This window comes from Balaenoptera acutorostrata, chromosome 9, assembly GCF_949987535.1.
Source record: "Balaenoptera acutorostrata chromosome 9, mBalAcu1.1, whole genome shotgun sequence".
Taxonomy (NCBI): Eukaryota; Metazoa; Chordata; class Mammalia; order Artiodactyla; family Balaenopteridae; genus Balaenoptera; species Balaenoptera acutorostrata.
Genome location: NC_080072.1, coordinates 54,696,009 through 54,723,654, shown reverse-complemented (window position 1 = coordinate 54,723,654; position 27,646 = coordinate 54,696,009). Strand labels below are relative to the sequence as shown.

General features: G+C 51.9%; 1 protein-coding gene across 4 annotated transcripts in view; it reads right to left on the bottom strand.

Moving 5' to 3' along the window:
• Positions 1-27,646, bottom strand: part of SLCO2B1 (solute carrier organic anion transporter family member 2B1) — a 54,762-nt gene that overhangs the window by 21,209 nt on the left and 5,907 nt on the right. The window contains exons 1-7 of one of the 4 annotated variants that reach the window (XM_007173743.2): positions 24,553-24,860; positions 18,971-19,101; positions 17,717-17,854; positions 16,253-16,415; positions 13,065-13,304; positions 12,733-12,831; positions 9,791-9,981 (exon numbers count right to left, since the gene is read on the bottom strand). In XM_007173743.2, coding sequence (XP_007173805.1) covers positions 9,791-9,981; positions 12,733-12,831; positions 13,065-13,304; positions 16,253-16,415; positions 17,717-17,854; positions 18,971-19,054 — 915 coding nt within the window. In that variant the 5' untranslated portion in view covers positions 19,055-19,101; positions 24,553-24,860. Of the gene's footprint in view, positions 1-9,790; positions 9,982-12,732; positions 12,832-13,064; positions 13,305-16,252; positions 16,416-17,716; positions 17,855-18,970; positions 19,102-24,552; positions 24,861-27,646 lie in introns of those variants that run through there. The other 3 variants (XM_007173741.2, XM_007173742.2, XM_007173744.2) reach the window with 3 other exon arrangements.

Here is a 27,646-nt window from a genome sequence, read left to right as displayed (position 1 = left end):
GGCAGGGCAGAAAGTCATGGTTGCAAGATTTTCCTTTCTGGCTTTTGTTTCCAAAACCTGATACCATTTAGAAGATTACTCTGGGTGTTTTGGGGGGTGGGGAGGGGGGCTGTGAGGAGAGGGAGAGGAGAGAGGGGCTCCCTGAGAAGCAGGAAGCCACATAGCCTCTGTGACAGTACCCAAGGAAGCAGTTCACTTCTGAGGGGCAGGCTGCAGAATGACTTAAGGAGGCTGGGTCCCCATGTTCCCAGCCACACGGAGCTTCTCAGCTCCTAGCAGGTTGAGGGGGACCACATGGGCCAGGATGGATTGAAGCTGATACCTGCTGGGAGTGTGGTGGGGGTGAGAATAGGACCTCCCTCGTGCCTGGACACCCTGTAAGACCTCAGGACCTTTGCTTCACCTTGGTGGGGGAGCCCTGAGAAAGGCTGAAGTTGAATTTCCTACTGAGCCAGGAGGATGGGCATTCAGAGTAGAAGTTAAGTTGATTTTCAGAGAAAATAACTATCTATCTTATACACACTTAGGGTCTGAGTAAAACCTTGTTCAGTGTCTCTCCCTTGCTGAACTCTGAGCTCTGTAAGAGCAGACACCACGTTTACCTTGCTCTCTGTTGAAACTCTGATGCCTAGCACAGGGCCTGGAGTGAAATAATGGATGTCTGTGAAACATCTATGAAAAGAAGGAGTGCAAGAGATGGCTCCCACGGGCAGTGGGTGCAGGCAACGCCAGGCTCTTGGAAGGAAAATGAAAACATCAACAGGAGATGCTATTGTGCTGGCAGCAAGCTCAGAGATGGCTGCTGGTTCAAGGGCGGGCAAAGGGTCCACACTGAGCCCCCAGGGCCTAGCAGAACGGAGACTCCAGGCATGCCAGGCCACTGGTATGTGGGCTGGTGGCTCCTGCTCCAGCCTCACTGGGACCTGCAAAGGAAGGAGACTTACACGCCACACAGGAGCAAATACGTTGTGAGGTTAGGTAATGCCGACTAAAACCTGGCACTTGCCGTCTGCCTCTACAAGGATTAAATCACAAGCCGCTGTGACCGCTGACCTTCAACATCCCCTGAAAGGAGTTCAGGGTGGAGACCAGGAATAAGACACGCTGTGCTCTGGGAAAAACTGGCAGAACAGGCCTTCAGATAGTTAGATATTTTCAGGAGAAGATTTTATGAGCCCAGTTTGTGCATCTCCTCATATCTAGAAGAGCACTAAAATCCTTCATGGTGACGTCTGCTCCTCGTGACTTGCAGCAACCTTCTACAAGACTGTGTGCTTGATTGCATGTGCCACACCTCCTTCCCCAGCTTCACCAAAATCACATACGTACTGACCTTCCCCCCTACCTCCTTGGAGCAGTTTCTCAGAGCTATCTGATATGCTGTCTTCCGGGCTCTAGTCCTCATTTTGCCCCAAATAAAACTTAATTCACAACTCTCATGTTGTGCTTTTTTTTTTTCAGTCGACAGTAACTTGCACAACATCACACAACTAGCAAGTGGCAGAACTAAGATCTGAGCTCAAGCCTGCCCGAGTCGAAAACTTACGCTTTATCCACCAAGCCCTGTGAATCAGAAGTATGGTGCAGGACTGGTGGAATTAGGAGGCACCTTTGTGGGGTGATGTGCAGGGGCCTGAAAGCTGAGTCTTGTTTCTCTGGGTAAGGCACTGTGGGTCTATTGTTCATTTATATCTCAGAGCTGTGCTGTTGGATGCAGCCACCAGCCGCATGTGGCCGCTGAGCGCTGGAACTATGGCTGGTCCAAATTGAGACGGGCCGTAAGTGTAAAATACGCATTGCATTTCAAAGACTCGGTATGAAAAAATGGAACGGAAAATATCTCACAATTAGTTTTTTGTATTTATGATATGCTAACATGAGAATGTTTTAAATATAGAGGATGAAAGAAAATTCTTCTTAAAATTAATTTCTTTTCCTTTTGAATGCGGCTACTAGACCATTTAGAACAACATTTGTGGCTCACATGGTATTTCTTTTGGACACGCTGCCTTAAGGAGAATTAGAGACTCACCTTACTCTGTTCTCAGTCCTAGCCAAGCTGTGAGAGAGCGTGTGGGAAGGTCCAGGGTCCCGGAGGGAGAGGGGTGCTGCCCCAGGAATGGAAGTAAGAAGGGTGGGGATAGATTGACAACTTCCTAGGTTTCCTATCAGGGAGAAGCAGTCTTGCCCTTCAGACAGGCAACATCTTGTGAGTTCCTTGCATGGGGTTCCTTGTCCCCAAGTAAACAGTAAAAACAACCACAGTGTCATCTGCTGCCACATGTATAACCCTATGTGGTCTACACTGCACTTTCACATCCACCCTGTCATTTAATTCCCACAACAGTCTGGTGTGGGGACTATTACTGCACCTATTTCACAGAAGAGGAGGCAGAGACCCCCAAAGGGCAAGTGTCACCCAGGGAGTAATTGGCAGACTAGGCTTTATTACCACCCCCTGTGCCCATGTTGACCTCTGGGCTTTGGGGACGGGAGGGGAGGGACAGACCTTCAGGGGTTGCAGGGTCAGGAGGGCATCCAGGCAGAGGTGAGCTCTGGGATTGGAGAGATAGGAAGGAAACGGTTATTTGAAACAGGGACATATACTAGCGAAAGGGCAGGGGCGGGAAGAGAGGTGTCTGGGAGGTGGGAGGAACCAACTGACGACAGCCACGAGCCTCTCAAAAGCCTCTCGGGGCAGGAGCAGGGCGGTTCGGAGGGCCAGGCTGAGGGACTTGGGCTTTCTTCTGTGGGTGCTGGGAACACTGACCTCCAGCCCCTGTCTCTGTGCTCTCCAGAAGTTTCCGCCTCTCTCCCCACATCTGTTTTGAGGACTTCCGACTAATAGTGGGCTCCAGAAACAGGAATCATCGAGCCTCTGCTCAGAGTGGGGCTCAGAGTATGACCAATCTGGGCTGTGGTTTGCCCAGGTCAGCAGGTCTGGGCTGAGGGAGCCGGTCAGAACTTCCCCTCTCGGGCTGTGTGCTGACTGCTGCAGCCCGTGGGACCCGGGACGCTGTGTGTGGTCCAGCACGAGGAAGGTCCCACTGCCTGCGGGGCCTCAGGGGGCCCAGGAGCTGTCCTTAGAGGAAGCTGGGTTCCTTGAAGGCTCTGGGCCGGGGCTGTGATCCCAGCCCCACAGAGCCAGCGCTGACCCTGGTGGGTGATGTGGAACTCTCTGCCAGCCCTCACCTTCCGTCACATCTGGCCACAGGAAGCAGCCACAGGGATGGGGTTATCTGCTTAACTTCCTATCCTCTGTGGGAGGGAGATCGTGTCTTCTAGCAGAGGTCCTGGACAGCTGAGCTTCTTTGAGGGCGCCGTGTGCTCCTGGCTCTCTTACAATGGGATTCTTGCAACTGGCCGCGCCTCTTTTCCCTGTGGCTACCAGAAAGCTCAGGACCAAATATGTGTTTCAACGAGTGGTCTTGGTCTTGATTGAGTGACTCAGCACAGGCCCTGAGATGGTTCTTCCTGGGCCTGAATCCCAGCTCCACCTTTCACTAGCCATTGCACCAGGTTATTTAATCTCTCTGTAACTCGGTCCCTCGGGAGTAAAATGGGGGTAATAGCTGAACCTATTTCATAGGTGGGTTACAGGGATTAAATGAGCTAATTAATACAAAGGGCTTAGAACAGTGGATGGTACAGAGTAGGCAGTACATACTGGCCTAATTTCTCACTCTCTTACTACTACTGTACATGTATTTGCTGTGAGCTGTCTCAAACCTTTTATGGAACAGAGTGGAAGTAGGATATAGAAAAGCATCTAAGAAGAATATTGGAAAAAAGGTAATTTTTCCTTTTAAGAGCTGGCCTAATCCATGCTAAGAACAAGCACTCCTGGTTACTGAGCCTGCATGTCAGGTATTGAACCACCCACCTTACCACTTTGCCTCATTTCCTTCTTACAAACCCCCCAAAATATAGATTGTATGGTTATACCCATTTTATAGATTTCAGACTTAGTAAGTGACAGAGTCAGAATTCATACGCAGGTCAGGTGGTGCAGACAAAGCTGCTGTTGGCCCTCCTCCCTGCCACTAAGCGATGCCTGCAACTCAGACACTAAGGAAACGCTTACATGGTGCCTCATGGGCCAGATCAGCTACCAAACACCTCCTCCCTTTAGCCTCAGTCTCCTCCTCTATCATTTGGTGGTATTGGATTAGACCAATGTTTTTAAAACTGGTTTTTGCAACAGAACCCTTTTCCCAAGTGAAATCTCACTCAAAAGACTGGTAGAAAAACACCGAAAAGTAGAACTGGTCTGATTGAAGTGTGTGTGTGTGTGTGTGTGTGTGTGTGTGTGTGTGTGTGTGTAGGAGAGGAAGGTCCTTAGTCCTGCTGGGGAACCCCTCTCTTCAGTCTCCCGGTGGTGGCACCCTTTGGGTTCTATGGGGTGCAGTTTGAAAACCACTTGAGCAGATCACTCCAAAGGGCCTTCCAGCCCCAGTGTATGAGGAAGCTCTGATCTGCACCAGGCCAGGGAGAGGAAGGCTCTCTTCAGCCCTTTGGGGCCAAGACCTGGCCTTGTACAGACAGGTGCAGGGGGAGGTGGTGCTGGCCAAGCTCTGGGCACAACCTTGACCCTCTCCAGGCCTCAATCCCTCTGTCTGTAAGAGGGAGTGGGCGTTGAACTGGATGATCACACAGGTCCTTCTACCGTAGAGAGCTGAGGTGGGGTGAGGGTGGAGTCACAAGGCTTGGGTCACCTGGGACGGGGAAGGAAACAAGAGGGCTCCCAAGCTGGCTGGGAGGGCTCTGGAGGCAGTGCCAGCAAGGGAGAGACTCCAGGCAGAGGGAAGACCTGTGTCACCCTGAATCTCACAGGGGCTGTAGTGGGAGCACAAAGTCCCAGGGGAACAGGGGCCTTCCGCCTGGGCAGACCCCAACAGACGGGCCCTAAGTCCTAGGTTTTCAAGGCCATTGTCACTGCCCACTCCTGTCCCCATCCCTGAACATTCTCCCAAAGAAGCGCATCGAGGTTAATGACCAGGAGACAATGGATTTCATAGACTCTTAGGCCAAAATTGTAGCTACTTAGAAATGTGAATTTTGGGAGTCACACAGCATTTGAGGTGCAGAATCTTAGAATAATAGAACATAAATACTCGAGAATCTTCAACTACTAGAAACATAGAACTTTAAAACCAGGTAATATTCCCATCCCAGACTCTGGGAGATGCCCCAGAATAACAGACACTGAGGCTGCTGGGAAATATGACAGAGGCCAGTGGTGCTCAGAGTCTGGGTGGGGACACAGGATCTCCAGGGGATCTGTTCTCAGCCCCTGGTCCAGCCCGAAGGGTAGCTCAGAAGGGCCTAAGGGCGTGGAGAGCACAGGAGGGCTGCTGGCTGAATGGGATCCTACAGCCACAAAGCTATACGGGCCCAGCTGACCTGCTAGGGAGCCCCTAAGAGACCATCTTTACTCTATGGGCTCTGCAGAGCCATGTGCCAGGAGCCCGGCAGCTTGACAGGACCTTAGAAACTGGCTAATGGTAGACAGGGAGACTGAGGCCTGAGAGAGGTGAGGCCTGCCCTGGTTCACTTCTAGAAAGACGTCTGGGTGGCCACCTGAGCTCTGAGGTCACAGACACATGGACAGAGCCAAAGGCAGGGAAGCAGAGCTCCTGCCCCTCCCATGCCGATATGGCCTCCCCCCTCCCCCGTCTCACAGTCTTCTCTGTGGAGACTATTAGTCCCCTCCCCGCTGGCAGGGAACGCTAAGCACTGGCCATGGGAGAAACCTGAGCTGTCATCCAGTCATCCTCTGTCTGTCTGCTCCTGGCCTTCTTTCACAACCTGAGAGCTCCTCGGGGCAAGGGCTGTGGGATACACCCCTCAGTCCTCCTGTAAAAGTGCTCATGTACTGCCCCATAGGCAGGGAGCCATGTAAAGGAGACACCAACGAACCTGCCAGAGCTAGCAGACTTTGTCCAGTCTTCTGCGTATTGTGCAGACAGGGAGACTGAGGCCAGAGACCTTCTCTGGGTCACGCAATCTTTATATAATATACCACTATCTCCTGGATACCAGTAAAAACTGCATTTACTTCTAGGATGGTATTTAGAGGACCCCTGAGCCTGGGAGGGGGTGCTTGAAGGGACTTCAGAAATAGTCCCCCACTTCACTTTCTCCCCTTGCCTGTTCCTACTCCCCATGGAAGATACACATCCCACGTATGAGGACCTGGACTTTCTGGCTGCCAATTTTGTCTAATTGGGCCCTTCCTCCTGGTCCATCCCCCTCCCCATCAGTGGCCTGAGTGCGCTGGGCCAGCCCAAGCAACTGCAAGCAGACCCAGCCTAGGCAGCCTCAGGAGGCGGGGAACAGTTCCTCCCACATCAATATTTATTGCCTGAATGCTGCTGGAAGCAGATCATCATGTTCTCAGCCTTCGGTTCTTTTTTAAGAACCTCTCACCGCCTTCCCTCCTCACTCTCCATCCCCGATGTGCTGAGAGAATGAATCCAGACAGCCAGACAGGTTCACAGCGAGGGAGCCAGGGCTTCAAGTCATCACAGAGACACAGCTCTAAAAATCCGAACCTCTGCATCACAGCAGCTTTGACTCAAGGAATAGTGCATTCTCAGAATCCGAGGCACACAGAATACTGCTCCAGGAATCTAAACTCAGCATCGTACACAACAGAACAGAATGGGGAAGTGACTTGCTCAAGGTCACATGACTGACATATGACTGAGCCCAGCATAGCCGAGGCTCACCCTTGTTTCTTCCACCTCTTCCACCCCGTGGCTCAAGTGGCACTTCTTCTCTGTTCAAATTCAGAACAGAGAAGTGCCACTTCTCTGTGGCAAGACCCAGCTTGGAGATTACCCATAACTGGCAACCCAGTCTCTTCCCTTCCTTCCTCTGTGATCACCCTTGCTTCTAAGAATTCCCCAAGTTCCAGGAATTTCTTCTCATTCATATTTTGGCGTGAGCTAAGCAGAACCAGGAAGGACCATCTGTGGTTGCAAGCTGTCTTCTTCCCCAGAAACTGGTCTCTCTCCAACGCCTGCCTCGCCCTCCTCTGAGCCAGCATCAGCCCTTCGCTGCCTCTGGGATGCCCGTCCCATAGTAGAGCAAGATCCAGGTCTGTGTGGTCCCCCTCCTGCATGGTTCTTTGGGCTCATCTCCACGCCCTGCCTTACTGCCAATGCACTGGTTCCTGCCTGGACCAACACCACAGCTGTCACATCAATCTCCCTGCCCCCAGCTGCTCTCTGCACACTCCCTTGTCCCTTCCAATCCCTTCTGTACTTAGCACCTGGTGCTAAAGCCATGGGACTCCCTCCAGGGCTACACACTGCTCTTGAAGCTGGCAGGCAAGACTTTTCCTGTTCTGGCCCCTGCTGGCTGTCCCAACATCAATTTCCTTTGGTCCCCCCAGCCCCATGTATATAGCCTCTGCTGCAGCAGGGGGTGGGAGATGGGCTGGTGAAGGCAGCCAGGTGTGGTGTCAGAATGACTTGGGGTCAAGTCCCAGCTTTTCCAGGCAGACACATTTTCAGCCCTTCCTCTTAGGCCTAAATTTTCTTGCTCTAAGGATGAGGCACTATCTCACATTACAGCAAACATATTCAAATGCACCAACCTGCAACATTAAATTGAATTATTCTTGCTGCAAAATATTTGACAGGATTTTTATAAATTGTCCCTTTGAAATTGAATTACTTAGCAACAACTAACTTCCTTAATTTATGATTGTTTGTGATTTCTCAAAATCCTGGCACAGAGGTCCTAAAACTCTTGTAAATAAGGGTGTTAGGAGAATCTTTTGATCTAATATTTAGTCTTTGATCCCAGTTCCTGACACAGAGCTCCTAAGATCTTTGTAATTTCCTGAGTGGTAAGAGCATCTGACACAGAGCCCCGAAACCCCTTGGAATTTCCTGGTGATAGGAACATCTTTTGTTTTAATGAGGTGACTCTGGTGGGTTCCTGGGTGAGGGCTGGTCGCCAGAAAGACCAAGCCATGATTGGAAGCTTGCAACTCTCAGCCCACCACTGCCTCCTAATTCTGCAGAGAGGAGAGAGAGGCTACAAGGGAGTTAATAATCAATCATGGGGCTTCCCTGGTGGCACAGTGGTTGAGAATCTGCCTGCCAATGCAGGGGACATGGGTTCGAGTCCTGTTCTGGGAAGATCCCACATGCCACGGAGCAACTGGGACCGTGAGCCACAATTACTGAGCCTGCGCATCTGGAGCCTGCGCTCCGCAACAAGAGAGGCCGCGATAGTGAGAGGCCCGCGCACCACGATGAAGAGTGGCCCCCGCTCGCCGCAACTAGAGAAAGCCCTCGCAGGAAACGAAGACCCAACACAGCAAAAATAAATAAATAAATAAATTTATTAAAAAAAAAATCAATCATGCCTATGTGATGAAGCCTCCATAAAAAATCCCAATAGTATAGGGTTCAGGGAGCTTCTAGGTTGGTGAACACAGCCAGGTGGGTGATGTACCCAACTCCACAGGGACAGAGCTCCTGCGCTCGGCACCCTCCCAGACCTCGCCCTATGTATCTCTTTATCTGGCTGTTCATCTGTATCATTTACCATATCCTTTGTTATGTAATAAACTGGTACACATAAGTCAGTGTTTTCCTGATTTCTGTTAGCCACTCCAGCAAACAATCAAATCCACAGAAATATTGCGTGGGGACAGGTAAAGGTAAAACAGGAGTATTTTTCCTTTATACTCCCAGACTTGGGAAAAAAGAAAGTCTAATGCACAAATTTTCAGAATGTAATGAAATGTGTATGAGAATTAAAGAAAAGTTAATGAAGCTGACGCTAATGACATACAGTTGAGCTTTTATAAGACATTTCTATTTTGTCTTCTTTTGTATTTTAGAGCCAATTTATTGTTTTTCGGGCCTCGTGTTTTTGTGGGTCCCTGGAAAACTTAGAGGTCCCTGACCCAGAATCATCTCTCCTGCCCAGTGGCCTCACATGGTCCTGCCTTCTCCTACCACCTGTGACCTTGAGCACATCCTTGCACCTTCTGGGCCTCAGTGTTGTCCTCTGAGGAAAGACCATGAGCCGAGCAGAAGAATTCAGTGAGATACCCCTGTGGTACCTCACCAGTTGTTACTCATCTTAACAACTTATCTGTCTCTTAAAGAGACTCCGTCCTCAGAGTCTAGGCTGTGCCTGGTTTAAGTAAGGGTGGAGACCATGTGCTGAGCCCCAGGGTCCAGCCTGATGCCTGGCCCCAGGGAGGCACTCAGTACATGTCTGTCCCCTCACTGTCCCTGAAAAGGCCAGGTACATTTCTATAGCCAAATCCTTTGCCCAGGCTGTTTCCACACCGAGAATGCCCCTCCCTTTCCTTTCCATGCTTCTGCACGTCCTTCATTGTCCCGTTCAACTCCCCTCTCTTTAGAGAAGCCTTCCCAGACCCTCCTGCAAACCCTCCACCTCTTCCCAGTTCTCAACATTGCCATAGCACATTCAGAATCTACCAAACGCTTTAAGCAACAAGCAGAGAGGCGGTAGGGTAGTGGTTAGAATGAGGGGAGAAGGCTCAGACAGGACTGGGTTCTAGTTCCAGCACTGTCCTTGCTGGTCTCGTGATCTTGGGTAGGTCACTTCCATCTCTGGCCCTCGAGCTCCTCAGCTGTGGAGGGGCAGGAAATACACACTGTGCAGGGACGTTGGGGAGATGGCTTTGTAAGCTGTGACGTGCAGTCCCCAGGAGGGATGGAGTTTAAAGTTATAAAGGAGGACAAGTGGGTTGGGGGTGGAGCCTGGACTAGAGTGGGGCATGAAGGGGGCTTACTTTGCTGACAGGTGGGTCTGAAACTGCCAAGACCTTTCGCCGGAAGCGAAGCTCACGCTTCTCCTTGGGCATCTCCTTGGGGAAGAAGAAGTAGGGGATGGCAGCCACGGCCACCGTGCCAGCGGAGATGAGAAAGCCCAACCACCAGGCACCCACCCATCGGGGGTCCTTTGAGGTCAGGCTGATGCCACCTGGAAGAGAAGACCATGTGATATCAGGGTCAGGATGGGCTGTCACTTCTTGGCCACCACCCTGGGACCGGCCTCTGAGACATGAAGTGGCCTGTGTTGGGAGTCAGGAGATCTGGGTTCCAGTTGTGCCTCTGCCTGTTAGTATACCCTGTGTGACCTTGGGCAAGTCCCTGACCCTTCCTGGGCCTCAACTTTTTCAACTATTAAGGCAATGTGTGTCGTGGTCAAGGTCACGGACTTTGGAAATGGACCTCTTGGTCTGAATTCCATTACTAACATAACCTTGGGCAAGTTACTTAACCTCTTGGTGCCTCGGTTTCCTCCTCTGTAAAGTACAGATATTAGTAGCACTTACATCATAGGGCTGATGTGAGAATCATAGAAACTAATACGTGTAAAGCATTTAGAATAGTGCTGGCACATAGAATGTCTACATGGGTGTTTTCTCTTTGCTTACTGTTACTACTGTGATTATTATTACGAAACTGGTGGCTAGGATGACTCTTGTGGTTCTCAGACCTGCACGATGATTAAAATCACAAGGGGTGCTTGTCAAAAAAACCTGGCTTTACCCATGACCAGCTTAGAACTGCCACAGGATGGGGTGGGAAGGTGACCAAGGAATCTGTGCCTTTAACAAGTTCCCCACCTACTATATAGCACAGGGAGAAAAAAAAAAAGAAGGTACAATCTGTTTGCAGGACATATATTAAGTTAATCTTAAAAATGCCTTCCAATATACATTAGGTGTAGACAAATACTGTTTGATTCCACTTATACTAGGTACCTAGAAAAGTCAAATTCATAGAGTCAGAAAGTACTTTGGTAGATGCCAGGGGTTGGGGGGTAGGGGTGAGGGTGGGAGTGGGAGGTGGGGAGGGGGAATGGGGAGTCAGTGTTTAATGGGGACAGAGTCTCAGTTTAGGAAGGTGAAAAATTCAGGACATGGAGGATGGTGAGAGTTGCATAACAATGTGAATGTACTTAATGTCACTGAACTGCACAGTTAAATATGGTTAAAATAGTATGTTTTATATTATGTGACTTTTACCATAATAAAAAAAAATTTTTTTTAACTCCCCAGGTGATTTTGATCCCCCTCCAGGTGTAATTAGGACAAGACTATCCCAGGTGTACCTCCTGACTGGAGTGCCCACCTCTCCCATCAGACCTCTTGACCCCAAGGCTGAGTTGGGTACCTCCTCCTTCAACTGCCACAGCGTCTGCAAACACTTTCTAACAATACAGATGCATGATGACACCAACCCCGTGAGTAGGGCTGATTCCCAGGTGCTTGATCTTGAGCTCCTCCTGGACAGGAGCCAGAGTACACAGTCAGCACTCAGCGAATGCATCTGTAAAACTGGGGGCAAAGTTGGCTTCTGCACTGATTCCCTCCTCCACGTATTACTCCCCTGACTTCTGTGCCAGGCTGGTGGGAACTCACACACACATTTCAGATCTGCTTCTCACATACCAGTCTGTGCCTGCAGTGGATACGACCCACCCAACCCATGCAATCCCCCAGAGAGAAAGAAGGACTAAGGAGGTGGCACATTGGTCCACAGGAATGCCACACCTGCCTGTGAAGGTGGGATAGCTGCCAGGATGATGTCAACAGAGCCAGAAACATACCCCCATCCCCTGAGCTGGGGTGCGTCTGGGAAACTGACTCCTGATTCCCAAGACCGCTCCATTGAGGGAGAGAGGAGTTACAACCAGACTCCACATTTGGCTCCTGGCCCAGCTTTCTAGAAGGAAGGGAGGTGGGGCAGGGTTTTCCCTAGTGACTCTTTTTCAGAGCTGCCCAGACCTGTCCTGACTGGAGGCACCCTTGGGCAAAAGCCAGAGAACAAGAAACAGAATCTCCCTGTCCATCTACCTGAACATGTGTCACCTGAGGCTTCTAGGGCTTGCTGGAAAATCTCCAGGTGACGGATGGGACATCTGAGCAGCAGGAGGCAGAAGGCAGAGCTGGGGGCTCAGAGCTACTTGGTGTGACCAGCAGGCAGCTGAGATGCCGCAGTGACCTGTTCTAAAAAAATTCCACTCCCACTCCTCATAGAGCGCCAGAGCTCTGGGATCCCCAACACTCCTCCCTCCTGGCTGCCTTCGGACCCAGCTTCAGTTCCGCTCCTTGGCCCACCCTGACCACTACCTGGATCAGAGACCGCTATTCCCCAAACGGTGCCCTCAGCACAGGTTGTCAGGCTCTGAGGTGATCAGAGCTGGAAGGGTCCTTAGAGGTCACCCAGTGGATTTCCCATCTGAGATGGCCAATGTAGCTGAGTCCTGCTCCAAAGTTCTCTCCAGCATGCCAGTGTCCTCTCTGTGTCCTGAGGCTTGTCCCCCGACAGATGGGAGTGCCCCACAGGCCAAGAAGAGTACGTGACCCTGTCTGCTCCACAGCGTATCTGAGCAGGGGGCTGGGGCCCGGGGGAGCTCAGGGGTGGAACTAGGTGAAGACACGCAACAATCGTGACAACAACTATAACTCTCCATCTGACGCCTCCTTATAGCTCATCGCCACATTCTCACTGCATTCTGATTACAGCTTTGGGAGGTGGGCGGGACAGAGAGCATCTCAAAGATGGGAAAGCTGAGGCTCAGGGAGGTTAAGAGGCATGTCCAAGGTCATGGGGTTGCTGGGATTTGAACCTGGGTCCCCTGGCTCAGTGTCTCCTATGAGACCAGTGGTCAGTCAGCTGTGTCTATGTGCCCCTGGGGACAACTGTGTGCTCTGAGGCTCACCTTCTGGCATTCGATCAATGTCCACGTAAAGGCGAAGCATGAGGCTGCCCAGCCCATAGGCCATGCCTGGCCCCATCATGGTCACTGCAAACAGGATCCCTGCAACAGGAAGCCTAGGTTAGACCCCTCTAGCCCGGCTTCCCTCTGCAGGTTAGTGCCTGCCCAGCCTCCAGCGGTCAAGAGCAGCCCAACTCCCCTGGTCAGGGCCAGGGAGCTCTCCAAGGCTTCTCCGGACCCTTACCAGCCACATGGGGCAGAGGTCAGGGACTCATACTTAGCCCGACCTGGGCCGGGCCCTCCCTCAGAGCCCGAGGGGTGGGACAGGTCCTCACCGAGGTAGAGGGGTGAGTTGCTGTGGTGGGCAAAGTCATCAATGTAGGAGATGCCAAAGGGCTGAATGGGCACCCCGCCCACGCCGAGCAGGGTCTGGGCCGTGAACATGATCCCCACCACGGCCAGATGCTGGACCTCTGTGTAGCCTGAGCAGCTGCTGTTGGATGGGGACGGGGCTGAGGCTGGGGCCTCAGTGGTGGGCAGGCACAGGGAGGCCTCAAAGTCCTGTGGCATGTCTGCTGAGAGATGACAAAAAATATTAGGACAATACCTAAGACTTATATAGCACTTACTGATGCAAGGTACTGTTCTAAATGCCCTGTATATAAATCATCTGACCCCTACAACAAACCCAGGGAAGAGGTGCTCTCATTACTCCCATTTTACAGATGAGAAAATTGATGCTCAGACAGCAACTAGCAAGGGTTAGAGTCAGGATTGGAACCCAGGCAGTCCAGCTTTGAGTCCATGCTCTTAAACCGCCCTATGTCACCTCTCTGAGCAGAGATATGTGGAAGTGCCATGGCAACAGTGGCTCTTAGGTTGGAGGGGTGGGGCGGTCGAAGGAGGTGGAGTTTGAACTGGGTGGAGAAGAACAAACAAGATTTTCCAGAAAGGGAAGGTGGGGGAGGGGGGGTGTTCCAGAAAGAGGTCACAGCACATGCAAAACCAGGAGCTTGAGAAGTTCAGCATGGCTGGCTCACAGAGTGTAAAGGTCAAGGCCAGGGCTGAAGGCAGGGCCAGGCAAGAGAGGGGATGCTGGGCCTGGGCTGTGGAGGGCTCTAGTGCCCTTGACCTTCATTATGGGGAGGCTCGGTGTCAGCTCGGGACACAGATGCAGAGTGCAATAAAGGGAAATTTCTTAAATTAGTACCAGACATTTGTTTCCTGTAGCTCACCAATATTTGCTGAGCAAACTTAAGAAGACCCTCATACTATTATTATCCCAAATGCGGGTGTAGAAGTGGCCTTCTCTCTGCGGCTGGCCCAGCCCTTTCTGGGAGCTCTGAGCCATGTCCACCCAGCCCAGAGAGCCACTCTTTAGGGCTGGAAAAAGCCATGTGAACCAAGGTCAAGGACCTGGACCCTCAACCAAGACTGCCTGGGTTGAAGACGGTGAGACTTTGGCAGAGAGGCCCTCAGCCCCTCTGGGCTCGGTTTCGTCATCTGTTGAACAAGCCCCCTAGGATGGAACTTCTACACAAATATGGAATTCAGAAGCAGAATAATTCAGTAATTCAGAGCAGAGACTCTAGGGCCAGGCTACCACGTCTACTAGCTGTGGGCCTTGGGGAAGTACCTCCTTCCCCAAGAAGTACCTCTGAGCCTGTTTCCTCACTTATAAAATAGGATAATGATAACACCTGCTCAAAGGGTTGTAAGCATTAGGAGTGATGATTGGTGCCTGTGCACAGTGCCTACTAGACACTAGATATGAGGATTATTATGGGGATCTTTAATAAGATCTTTTTTTTTCCACCCTGGGTCCCCAGTACCTAGCAGAGGGCCTGGCACATAAATACTAATGATAAGTAATTCATTAATGAGGAGGAACGAGTGAATGAAATAGCCTTGTATGTCAGAGCAACGTGGGTGCTTGGTGGTCACCAAGTCTGGCCCACCCATTGGACGGATGTGGAGACTGAGCCTCAGGCAGGAGAAGCGGTTTGCTTGGGGTTTCATGGGGAGCAGAAGGGTGTTGTATGGCAGTGAGGATGAAGACTGTGTGTGATCCTGCACAGGAAAATCTCTGTTAAAGTGAAGATTCTGGACGGAGGAATGTAAGGAAGTGTAATTTTTCAGCATCCTGACTAGGCCTCTTGGCCTCTTGACGGTTCTCCACTCAGGCCTAGATAACCACTCTGCTTTCTTCCTGGACTTTCCCCACTTCCCAGCCATTGCCTGTGAGGTTCCCTCCACCTGAAATGCCCACCTTCTCTCAACTGCCACGTCCTCCAGCTCACTCCAGCCTCCAGTATCCTTCCCTTACTCAGGGCTCTACCGGCTCCCCCTGGCTGTCTGATGCTGGACGCTCTGGCCCGCGGCAGAGCTGCCCACGCTCACGCCAACCCACGCTCCCTCGCAGCTTCTCGGGGCTGGTTGTACCTGCTCCATCTTTCCACCCCTGGGCCTGGCACAGAGTAGGAGCTTCGGGGTCTGAGCTGATGGGAGGACAAGGGAGGAAGGATGCTTTCTGACAGTGCTCCTCCCCTGGGAAGCCTTCCATGATGGAGGCTGGGCCGTGGTCTCCTTCCCTGGGCTCCTTCAGTCCTGTTCTTCCTTCCTCACACAATTGATACAATGAGTGAGGGAAAGGGAGGTATTGTTTGTCTGTTTCCTCTCCCAGACTGGGAGCTCCCAGTAGGCAAGGACTGAGTCCCCTGAGAGGGTCCAGCACAAAGTAGGCAGCGCTAAGGGTTTCTTGGGTGGACCACCAGATGGATTGTTGAGGGGTTGGTGGATGGATGGATGGATGGGTAGATGGGTAGGTGGATGGATGGATAGATGGGTGAATGGGTGGAGAGGTGGCTGGGACAGGGAAGGCTGCTTGAGTCGTTCTCCAAGGGACAGGCATCCATCTGTCAAGTTGACTCTCAACAAAATCCCACTGGGCTCAACAGGGGCTTCACTATTCCTGTCCAAAATTCTTTCATGGTTTTATTTGTTCATTCACTCATTCATTCTTTCTTTCATCAATGTCTTGGCTTCTTGTGAGGATTAAATGCATCAAGACACATAAAGTGCTTAGAACACTGGTGCCTAGTAAGTGGTGTGTGATACTGTTATTATTATATACAAATTATTATATATTATATATTATTATTATATATTATTATCCATAAGTATTTCCTGAGGACCCACACAGGCCAGGCCCTAAAGTGGGCTGCATTGTAAACCCACCCCCACCTCAAAAATAAAAGCAGTGACGTACAAGCAGGCCCTCACCAAGAGATGCCCAGAGGGCCTCACCTCTCTGCCCCAGGACTACCCACTACCCCACTGCCCAGGGCTGCCAGAGGGACCCACCCGGGCTGCGGCTGAAGGACGCAGTGGGGGCGGGGGGGAGGAGTAGTAGATGTTCTGGGAAGCTGGGTCCATCCTAACCGCTGGAGGCCTGGGGATGGGCCATGTGCACAGTAACGCGGCAGCTCATGTACACTCTCAGCCCAGCCCCTCCTGCTCTTACCGGGGCTGGTGTGGTCGTAGTGGTATGGCTCTGAGATGAAGTGTGGGACAGTCATGAGCACGCCTGCCAGGGTCACAAGGATAGCTCCATAGCCGATCAGGCGGGGCCGATGTACCCGGCTGCCAAAATAGCTCACAAACACGATCAGGGCTGTGTTCCCCACCTGCAAAGGGATGAGAGGACTCATTAAAGTGGAGCAAGAGGGCCGGCCTTGTCGCTCTCGCCCATCTCAGTGTTCCCTTCTGTAGAATGGACTAGCTGGTTGAATAAGAATCATTTGGGTCTGTCTTAAAAATACAGATTCTGGGTCCTCCTAGGAAGGGCCCTAGTGTCCCATTAGAGGAGAGAAATAAGAGCAGCGTGGACAGGGCTAGAAGTTCAATTTTATTCTAGAATGTGGGTTGGGCCCCGTGTTAGAACTTCTGGGAAGTCATGAATGAGAAACAAATAAAGAAAGTCTAAAGCCAGAGGACTAAGGCTTGGATTTTGAGCCTTAGAATCAAAACCCTCGGATGTGGGTGCTGGAGGGGACGTAAGAGTTTGCAGGGAAGGGCGGCTCTGCTGTCAGAAGCTGGGTGTGCACTCCACTCTGCGGCTTACTGGTTGTTGACCGCGGGTGAGGCACTTACCCCTTACCTCCTTGCCGATGGAGGGGGGCGGTATCAGCGGAAGGTCAGTGGGAGGACTGATCCTGGGAAGGACAGTCACTCCATTCCGTAGATGGGACACTGAGGCCTAGAGTCAGGGAGTGACTTGCCCAAGACCCCAGGTAATGACGTTCTCTTCCCACCTCTGAGATCTGAGGGTGGAGTGCTAAGGAGCACCTGGGGACGTGGTGCAGACCACAGGCCTTGGGTTGGGAGGAATGTGACACATCACCCAAGGGAGAGAGAATTTCACAGAAATCTACTGGGGGTCAGGGAGAAAGAGAGTGTTCTCGGGACCGCGGCCCTTTCTGAGGGTGAAAACATCTGGTGGGGAAGGGGTTGGGCACAGCTGGACTCTGATCTCCCAATCCACCCAAAGCGGATTGTCCACTCCTGGCTGTCTGGCTGTCATCCCGGAGGCAGAGGCCTGTGGATCCCGGGGCAACTCCACGCCGCGGAAACACCCCCTCCCCCAACCACGCCAAGGTCCCAAAGTTCTGCCTTTGATCTAATTTAAACCTCTCTCGCTACTGTTGAATTGGCTTCCTCTGATTCCTTCCTGGGGCGGACAATAGCCGGGTGCCTGTAAAGGTGAAGGAACCAAAAGGAGAATGGGGGGACATGGGGACCCTGGCTAGCTGTAAAATCCTCCGCGTCCCCCAACAGAGGGCCCCCCAAGGGCGGGATAGGAAGGAGCGAAGATGGGGCTGCATGTGGCACTGGGGGGGAAGGGTTTATGTTGGGGCAGTGAGGGAGGGGGAGGAGGGGCGTGAGTCTCTCTCAATGTCCCCCCCTGCGGCTGTGCCGGGGCCGGTACCTCGTTGAAGGCGGCCAGCAGCCCCGAGGTCTGACTGGAGAGGCCGAAGCGCTTCTCCACCGTGGAGATGGAGCTCTTGAGGTAGCCGGAGATCATGAGCTGCGCCAGCTGCAGCAGGCTGTGACACAGCACGAAGAACTGTCGGAGGGGCCGCGGTGATGGCAGCGGGTGGGCGGAGGGCCGGGGAGATCGTGGCGGGTGGGTGGTAGACAGACGAGATGGGGTTGGAGAGAGGGAGGGAAAGTGAGGCCACGAGATAGAGAAACAGAGTCAGAGGAGACAGTCACACAGGAGGAGACAGAGGAAGAGAGGAAGAGTCCAGAACAAGAGGAGAGAGAGAGACACTGGAGTAATGCATGGATTCTCACACAGGCCTAAAAACTAGGAAAGCTGTCCTGGGTACCCCAGGAGTCCGGGGGCGACCTGGAATCCATGGGGCTGAGAGTAGGGTCTTCATGGGGCCACGGATGACAGGAGCCCCTCTGACCCCCAGAGGTCCCCCAGGCTGGACTGGACCCCGCTCCGTGTTCCACCACCCTGCCCCTTTCCCCAGGAAGCTCCCCAGATCCCACCCCACACAGTCCTCCCCTGGAGCTCCCCTGGGAGACCACCTGCACACAGCGAACCCCCAAGCTACCCACCCTACCTCACTCAGCCTCACCCAAACACCCCGCCTGCCTGCATTCCTCCTGAAAAACTGGCAGAATTCCTAAGAGAAGAAAAAGCTTGCTTCAAAGAATTAAAAATAGGGTGTTTATGCCACAGCTTAAAAAATAGAGTGTCTGTTCTTCTGAGTTTCGGTTTCCTCATCTGTGCAACAAGGAAGACACCCCTGCCTCCCCAGGTTATTATGAGAACTAAATAAGACCATGTGGGGACAGCTTCTGGCACAGGGCCTGACACCCTGTAGGTGCTGGTGGAGGCTTGGATGTTTAGGGCTGCCCTTGGTGGAGCCAGCACTCCCAGTATTCATACAGGTTCAGGATCCCTGGGGTCCTTCTCTTTCCTGCTAGAAAAACAGGAACCAAGAAGACTGGTCACCCACTGCCCACAGAGCAGCCTCTCTGGAAGGAGAGAACACGTACCTGAAACCAAGCTAAGTGCTTCTATAGATCACAACTACCCATTCTACAGATGAGGAAGCTGAGGCTCAGGGAAAGGCAGCAACTTGCTTGGCATTTTACAGCCTGTAAGTGGCAGAGCCTGTTCTATCGAGCTTGGATGGCCCTGCTCCTGCCAGGCCCTGAGAGGTACCTTGATGCTGTGAAACACACTTGGCCGCAAATCTTCAGGATTTGGCCTGGCTTTGCCTCCAGGTGTGTCTTCTGTGCCCACCATGGCCTTGGTGTCCTTGTCTGGCACCTGGAGCTCCTCACCAATCGGCCCTGTGGGACAGACAGCCAGGGCATGAGAGTGGAGATGGAATCCCAGAGAATGGCCCTGACCGGGTAGCCCAAGGTGTTTCAGGGGTTGGTGAGAATCTGAGTCAAAGCACCATCAGCCTTCCTGCGTCCCAGGTGCTGACAGAGCCCTTCCTAAGAGGGTGTGTGTGTGCTCCATGTGCCCATGCTGGTCAGATCCCACTGGGACCACCTATTCACACCTTCATTCCATTCCCAGCGTAAATCTTCCTTCTAGGGAGAAGTTTCTGATGCTGCCACACAACCTTTAAGCTGTGGCCCTGGTGTAGAAATGCACAGCCTTAGCCCCCCTGGGGCCTATATCTGTGAGACATCCAGTGCTCCTGGAGGCTGACTTTGGGTCTGGGTCTGTGTCTGTCTGGCTCAGTCTAGGATCAGAGGTCTGGGGTCCAGTGATTGGTCAAGTCTTGGTCCAAAGTCAGGACATAAAGGCTTTTCCTGGGGGTAGTTTGGAACAGATACCAACACCTCCACAGGGCACCACCCTGCCTATAATCACAGAACTAACCACCCCAATGCCCAAATCGTACATGAACCAGGTGGCTGGTCTGCACAGAAAGGGCACTAAGAGGTCATCCCATTTAACCCCTCTCATTTACCCCTGGACAAACTGAGGCCCCATGTGTGGAGATGACTCAGGAGGTAGAGCTAGGTTAGAACCTGGGTTCTTGGCCCCATTACGCGTGTCTGGTTTTCTCCCATGGTAACCATGGTAACCGTGTCAGTCTCCCACTCACTGCAGTCCCTTCAGAGGCATCTCTCCGGGTCTCTTGACGTTTAATCTCAGTGAGAAGCCTGGAAGCCTGGCCTTGGGAGACTCCACCCCTCCATTTCGATGAAAACCACCTGCACCTCCTGGCAGCCCAGGCCTCCTTGGCCTTCCGCCCCTTCTGGGGTCCCGCTTCCTGCAGAAGCCACTCCATTGTCTCAGATGCCTCTCAACCTGGCAGGAGTTTCCGCTCATTCAACAAGCTCCTTCTGGAGCCTGAAAACTGCCCTGAGGACACTTCTGACCCAGAGAGGGTGTGTGGGACCTCTCACCCCTTCTCCAGGAAGATGGAAGGCAAACTCAGGGAGGGGGCTACGGAGGCCTGCGGCCGCCAGTGAGGGTTTTGTGCTCCTCACACAAGATACCTGGGAGCCTAAGGAAGTTTTCAAAATTGAGATATAATTCACACACCATAAAACCTACCCTTTCAGAGTATACAATTTAGTGGTTTTAGTACATTCAAAAAGTCATACTCTACCACCACTATCTAAATCCAGAATATTTTCATCACCCCAGTAAGAAATCCTGCACCCATTAACAGTCATTCCCCATTCCTCCCTCCTCCCATTTCCTGACAACCACTAATCTATTTTCTGGCTCTCTGGGTTTGCCTATTCTGGATATTTCATATACATTCATATAAATGAAATCATACAATATGTGGTCTTTTGTGACTGGCTTCTTTCACTTAGCATAATGTTTCAAAGTTCATCCATGTTGTAGCATGTATCTATGCTCCATTCCTTTTAATGGATGAATAATATTCCAGGGTATGGCTATATATCAACCACATTTTGTTTACCATTTATCTGTTGATGGACATTTGTGTTGTTTCAGGTACGGTGAATATTCATATACAAATTTTTGTGTGTGTATATATATATATATTTTTTTTTTTTTTTTTCTCAGTTCTCTTGGGTATATAGCCAGGAGTCGAATTCCTGGGTCATATGGTAACTCTATGTTTAACTTTTTGAGGAACTGCCAAACTGTTTTCTAAAACCATTTTACATTCCTGCTAGCAATGGATGATGGTTCTAACTTCTCCACATTCTTGCTAATACTTATTATTGTCTGTCTCTTTGATTATAGCCATCCTCATGGGTATGAAATGATATCTCATGTGGTTTTTTTTTAATAGACTTTTATTGGAGTATTACTGCTTCACAATACTGTGTTAGTTTCTTTTGCACAACAAAGCGAATCAGCCATATGCATACACATGTCCCCATATCCCCTCCCTCTTGAGCCTCCCTCCCACCCTCCCTATCCCACTCCTCTAGGTCATCACAAAGCACCAAGCCGATCTCCCTGTGCTACGCTGCTGCTTCCCACCAGCCAACTATTTTACATTTGGTAGTGTATATATGTCCATGCTACTCTCACTTCGCCCCAGCTTCGCCCTCCCACCCCACCCCTGGGTCATCAAGTCCATTCTCTATGTCTACCTCTTTATTCCTGCCCTGCAACTAGGTTCATCAGTACCATTTTTTTTTAGATTCCATATATATGCGTTAGCATAAGGTACTTGTTTTTCTCTTTCTACTTAACTTCACTCTGTATGACAGACTCTAGGTCCATCCACCTCACTACAAATAACCCTCATGTGGTTTTTGTTTTTTGTTTTTTTTTTAAATTTATTTATTTATTTATGGCTGTGTTGGGTCTTCGTTTCTGCACAAGGGTTCTCTCCAGTTGTGGCAAGCGGGGGCCACTCTTCATCGCGGTGCGCGGGCCTCTCACTATTGCGGCCTCTCTTGTTGCGGAACACAGGCTCTAGACGCGTAGGCTCAGTAATTGTGGCTCACGGGCCTAGCCGCTCTGCGGCATGTGGGATCTTCCCAGACCAGGGCTCGAATCCGTGCCCCCTGCATTAGCAGGCAGATTCTCAACCACTGCGCCACCAGGGAAGCCCCCTTCATGTGGTTTTGATTTGATTTTCCCTAATGACTAATGATGTTGAGCATCTTCTCATTGCTTATTGGCCATATCTTTGGGAAAATGTTTATTTAAATAGCTTGAGGAGGGACTTCCTTGGTGGCACAGTGGTTAAGAATCCACCTGCTAATGAAGGGGACACGGGTTTGAGCCCTGGTCCAGGAAGATTCCATATGCCACAGAGCAACTAAGCCCGTGCGCCACAACTACTGAACCTGCGCTCTAGAGCCTGCGAGCCACAACTACTGAGCCCATGTGCCACAACTACTGAAGCCCGTGCACCTAGAGCCTGTGCTCTGCAACTAGAGAAGCCACTGCAATAAGAAGCCCGCGCACCGCAGCAAAGAATAGCCCCTGCTCGCCGCAACTAGAGAAAGCCTGCGCGCAGCAACGAAAGATCAACACAGCCAAAAATAAATAAATTTTGAAAAATAAATTAATTAAAAACAAAAACAAATAGCTTGAGGAATTTGGTTGAGGAAATGGAAGTGTGTGTGGCTGGGAAGGAGTCCCTTTTGTAGGGTATGAACACTCAGAGGAAACAAGGAGATGCTGAAACAAAAGTGACACCTGACAGGGAGGAGATAAGGGGTTGGCCTAGATAAGGGAAGTTGGGGCGAGGCTCTGTGGAGGTCACTTTGAAGGAGAAGAGAAGGTGAGGGGGTTCCAAGCAAACTCAACCAGAGGAGATTGACAGGATGATTTCTGAACCCCAGTTCCTCTCACCAGTAGAGACCAGTCACCCACTATAGCACAGAGGCTGCGCTACATGCTGTCCCTCTATGTAAAGGCTTGCATGCGTATTCTGCATGCTCGTGAAGCATCTCCACCACCCCACACCTTTGGTGCTTTCTTGATCTCTATGCTGCTGATGAGGACACCAAGGCTCACAGGTAACTAGCTCTGCTGGCTCACGTTGGTGCAGGAACACGAGCCGAGGTGGTCATCTCAGTGTCACTCAGTGCTCCTTGCACAGATTTGATGAGGGGAAGAAGCACAACGTTCTTCTCTGTCTTGGCCCAACCAAACCTATAGCCAGGCCACCTGGAAGGCAGCAGTGTCCGCCCCCAAAGGGCCAGGCCAACCAGATGATGAGGCTGGAGCTGAGGCTGGAAGGGCAGAAGTCACTGACCTGGATCCCCAGCTCTGAAAGAAACCCAGGGGATGGATGAGGGAGGGGGCCAAAGGTCAATGGACTGGCTCAGAACCTTCCACCCTCCTGTGGCCTGGTGTATAGTGTGAGCCTCTGGGTGGAGGAGGAAAGCCCTGGCCCTGTCCCCCCGGGTCCCCCTGAGAGCCACCACCAGTCAGTGTGTTGGGTGGCCAGTCGGTCCCTGAACAGGGCTGGTCAGATTGGTTGTCAGTCCCCTTTGACCCCTTCCTGTGGGCTGGAGGCCTCTATAGGGGGGCTGGCGGCAGACAGTCTGACTCCCTGATAAGGGATAGAACTCCCCCTGGAAGGAGGGTCCCGAATCCGGGGCTGTGTGTCCACCTCACCTCACCTGCTGCCTCTGAGGCCCTTCCCATCCTGTGAAGGCTTTTTCAAGGGCCAGCCCTGACAGGAGAGAGGGCAGCTGAGGGAGTGAACCTGGACTGGGCTGGGGTGGCCTGTAGGAATAAGGAGAGAGGCAGGGAACCAGGTCCCAGGAAAAAATTCCAGCCTCTTCCTCTCCTAGGTGGGTAGCCAGTTTTGGGGGCCCCAGGTATGCCAGGTGGTTCCAAGGGCTGGCAGCCCGCAGCTTCAGAGCTGGCAGGCAAGGGGTCTGTGTGCCTGTCGGTGGGTCATGCGGCTGCTCGTGCACTCATGTCCATCAGCTGGTAAGTCACTGGTCCACTAGTCCACTGTCCTTTAGGAGACTTGTCTGTTCAGGCTGTCAATTGCCCACTCACTGTAGAGCAGCTGCTCAGAAAGCCAGTCAGAAAGTTGCCCCAAAAGTCTGTCAGCCAGAGACCTTCAGTTCAGTCAGAGACTCCAGATGTCTGCAAGGCATGGGGTCCTGGCTGTGGCCATACCCCCTCCACGGCCAGGAATCTGAGTCTGGGGGATGAGGGGCAAGGTTCAGAGAGCAGCCCGACAGGAAGGGTTGATTTTCCCTGCCTCTTCTTTCCTGGAAAGGCTCAGGGTCTGCCTACTCCAGCCATCTCCCAGCTATAAACAGCACATCTCAGGCAGATATGGGGTTGCGAGCCTGGACGTGCCCCTTTATCTTTCTCAGCCTGTTTCCTCTGTAAGGCGAGGATATAGCGTCTACTCAAGGAGGTAAGGCATCTCGGGCGCGTGACTCAGGCTAGGCACACAGTAGGCCTCCTGAGGGCCAATGCTCTCCCCTCTCCTGATAATCTTCAAGTACCTCTGAGGCCACAGGCCCACCTGAACCCGTTCCCTTCCACGCACCCCTGGTTCCTCCACGTTAACGCCTCCCTCTGACAGCTCCAGTTATTCCGTCTGTGGATCAACTCTCTCTTTCCCATCCAAGCCCCAGTCAACCGCAAGACCTGAGGACCTGGACCCCTTCCCGCCATGCACACTCACTAGCTGTGGAGGCAATCACCCAGGTTTTAATCCCTTAGACCAGCGGCCCCTTTGCTTCCTCATCCTCAACGCAGGGCCAGCAATCCCTACTTCCCACTGCCGAGAGCGCCCCCCGAGAACAAGACCCTCCCGCCACATTCAGCCTGGACACTAGAAGCCCCAAACCACACCTTACCGATAACATTAACTTGACTTTGCTATTCCACTGTCTTCATTAGCATTTTTAGTTGTTACTCATCTTCGACTGAGCAGCCCCAGCAAATGGCTTGATTTTTTATGACAGGCACTTCCGAAAAGATGGAGCAACTCTTCAAGGGAAACCATCAACAGGGTGTGTACCTCAGATTCTTCGAATCTCTGCCCCCCAGATCCTCACCTTGCTGTTTCTACCAGCAAACCCTGGACTGTGGTATCACTATTCTTACCCAATCCTGGTCAACCCTCCCTCACCCACCTCTCTCCCCGTCCTGAAGAACTGGCTGTAAAACAAACTTCCAAATTCTCAACAAATATTGACCTTTCCTCCCCACTCTGAGATACTGCCAAAGCTTTGAGAAGTGGTGTTGTCCCTTATGTCGGTAAATAATAGACTTTGTCTTACTGACAGGTTGTGTCACCAACATGTGGGGAACCAGCACCGACACGGTGCATAGAGGTGCTCAGTGAACGTTGTTTTCTTCCCTGTCAGGTACAAACACCCCGCCCGCCTTCATACTTGCTTTGGGACAGCAAGGAGCATTGCCACATCTAGAACTTGGGAACCAGGAGAAAGTTCAACCCTGAAGGGCCAGGCAGGCGGGGGGCTGGGAGACCCAGCTCTCTGGCTCACCTTCTCCCCCTGCAGGAAGTGGCCTGATGGAGGAGTCTGCCCCTGGGGCTACCCTATGTGCTGGGCTGGGCACACTCACCCAGCCTCCTAGCAAACCGTTGAGGTAGCTGCTGTGACTCTGAGACGTGGATGAGGAAACTGAAGCACAGAGAGGGGAAGGGGCTTATCCAGGTCCTGGGGCTGGTAAATGGCAAAGCCTGGACTGGAATTCAGGTCTGTCTGACACCTGGGCCCCTAACAGCAACCATGAGATGGTGGCTGCCAACGATGGCCTTCGAACCTATGAAAAATAATCGCCATGTAGCCATTTCTTATTCCGGCCTGGCTTCCCTCCAGCTAATTGTCAAAGGTGGTTGTATGGGGACAGTTGGCCGTTCTACCAGCTGGTTCTTTAGCTGGTCAGTCAGTCAGTTCATTGGTCAGTCAACACCCTCTTCTGAGGGTCTCAGAGAGCGCTGTCAGGGCAAGGCTGGACAGAGAAATATGGTGAGAAGGACATGTGGCCCTCAGTCCAGGGGACCTGAGTATGGTGAAAGTTCAGGACTCATAACCAAGGCCTAGATTGAACTTTGAGGAGGGGCGGGCTGAGAAATGCCGAGAGAGCCTGGGAGAGTTCTCATATCCTGAGGATGGAGGAAGAGGGCTTGGACCAAGGAGGGACAAGGAAAGGGCGCTTTTTCTCTAGAACATTCCAGCCTGTCCCTCAGCAGAGAAAGCACGATCTAGGGTCCCTCAGACCCAGTGTGGCCTCGGGCCAGCAACTAGACCTCTCTGAGCCTCTGCAAAATAGGAATAATAAGCCTTGCCTCTCAAGCCTGCACAAGGGTCACACAGATAACATCCTTTAACTCCAAGATGCTGCACAGTGTCAGTTTTGTCAGTGTTTGCCCCAAACTCACCAGGGAGCTATCTCCAGGCCTCAGAACTTATTGTCCTCCGGTGGGACACTCAGCCCCAGCATTACTCTCTCACCTCCTCCTGATCCCTGAAGAGGCACAGAACCCTCTGGAAACCTCCCTCTGCTGTCTCCTTGTCTTCCCTCCCCTCTCCATCCTCACCTGCTGCATTCCAAGACCTTTTTTGTTTTTTTCCTGATAATTTCCCTGTTCAAGAGAAGGAAAGGAGGGGCTTCCTTGGTGGCTCAGTGGTTGAGAATTTGCCTGCCAATGCAGGGGACACGGGTTCGAGCCCTGGTCTGGGAAGATCCCACATGCCGTGGAGCAACTAAGCCCATGCGCCACAACTACTGAGCCTGCGCGTCTGGAGCCTGTGCTCCGCAACAAGAGAGGCCCGCGATAGTGAGAGGCCCGCGCACCGCGATGAAGAGTGGCCCCCACTTGCCGCAACTAGAGAAAGCCCTCGCACAGAAACGAAGACCCAACACAGCCAAAAATAAATTAATTAATTAATTTTAAAAAAAAAAAGAGAGAAGGAAAGGACTCTCCCCTACCCCTGCCACCATACACGCTTTGCCAGGGTGGTCAGAGGAACTGGCGGAGAGATAATACGGGGCAGAGGTTACAACGGGAGGGCCCTGGCCAAAGGCCCCATGTGTAGCTGCGTGAGCTGTGCGCAGTGAAGTGAACGGCACCCTCTGGAGTTGTGCGGGGCGGATTGCAGTCCTGCCTGGGGGCACATCTGACTCCTAGACATTTTTATTTGGCTTGTACAATGTTGGCTCACTGAGTGTTTTCAAGTTAGTTGCCAGCATTTAAAAAATCAGGAAATTTCACACAAAACCCCCGATTTTTGTTTTTTCTTGAAAGATTAGCAGATCTGGCAACACTGGGCCCACATTCCCATATGGAAACACTCAGCTGGTCTAAGATGCTTGCCTTTCATGTGGCAATTTGCCCTGTTAGAGCCTCTTTGGGCCCACCTGGCCCGCTTCAGGACCCTTTTCACCTGCCTGTGGGCTTCCCCATCTGTGACCCACAGCAACCCTGGGCCTGAGGAGTCTGCTGGACAGGAAGCCAAGGCTGGGTTAACCCTTTGAAGGGTGAGGCAGCAAGGCCAGAAAAGGCCATGACTTGCCCAGGGTCACCACGGTGGGGATGGAGCTTGTCTCTGCTTGTTCTAGGAGTAAGAATGAAGACTGTTTCCACACATACTGACAGCTCCACAAGGCAGGTGGCCGGGGTCTCGGAAGCAAGCAGCCCAGGTGCCCGCTCTCAGGGAGCTACCAGGGTGTGTGTGTCGGTGTGTGTGTGTGTGATGGTGGGGCAAACATCTAATACAGAATCACAACATGTGTTCACTGTGTGACACAAGAAGTTCCAAGACTATAGAAACATAGTGAAGAGGTCCTAGACTACATTTAAAGGTTCTGGAAGGCTTCCCGGGGGAGGAAACATCAGAGTAAAGGGCAGAAGTATGAAAGTGCAAAGACCGCTCAGGGAACAAATAGTCCAGCAAGACTGGAGCACTGGGGTCAAGGTGG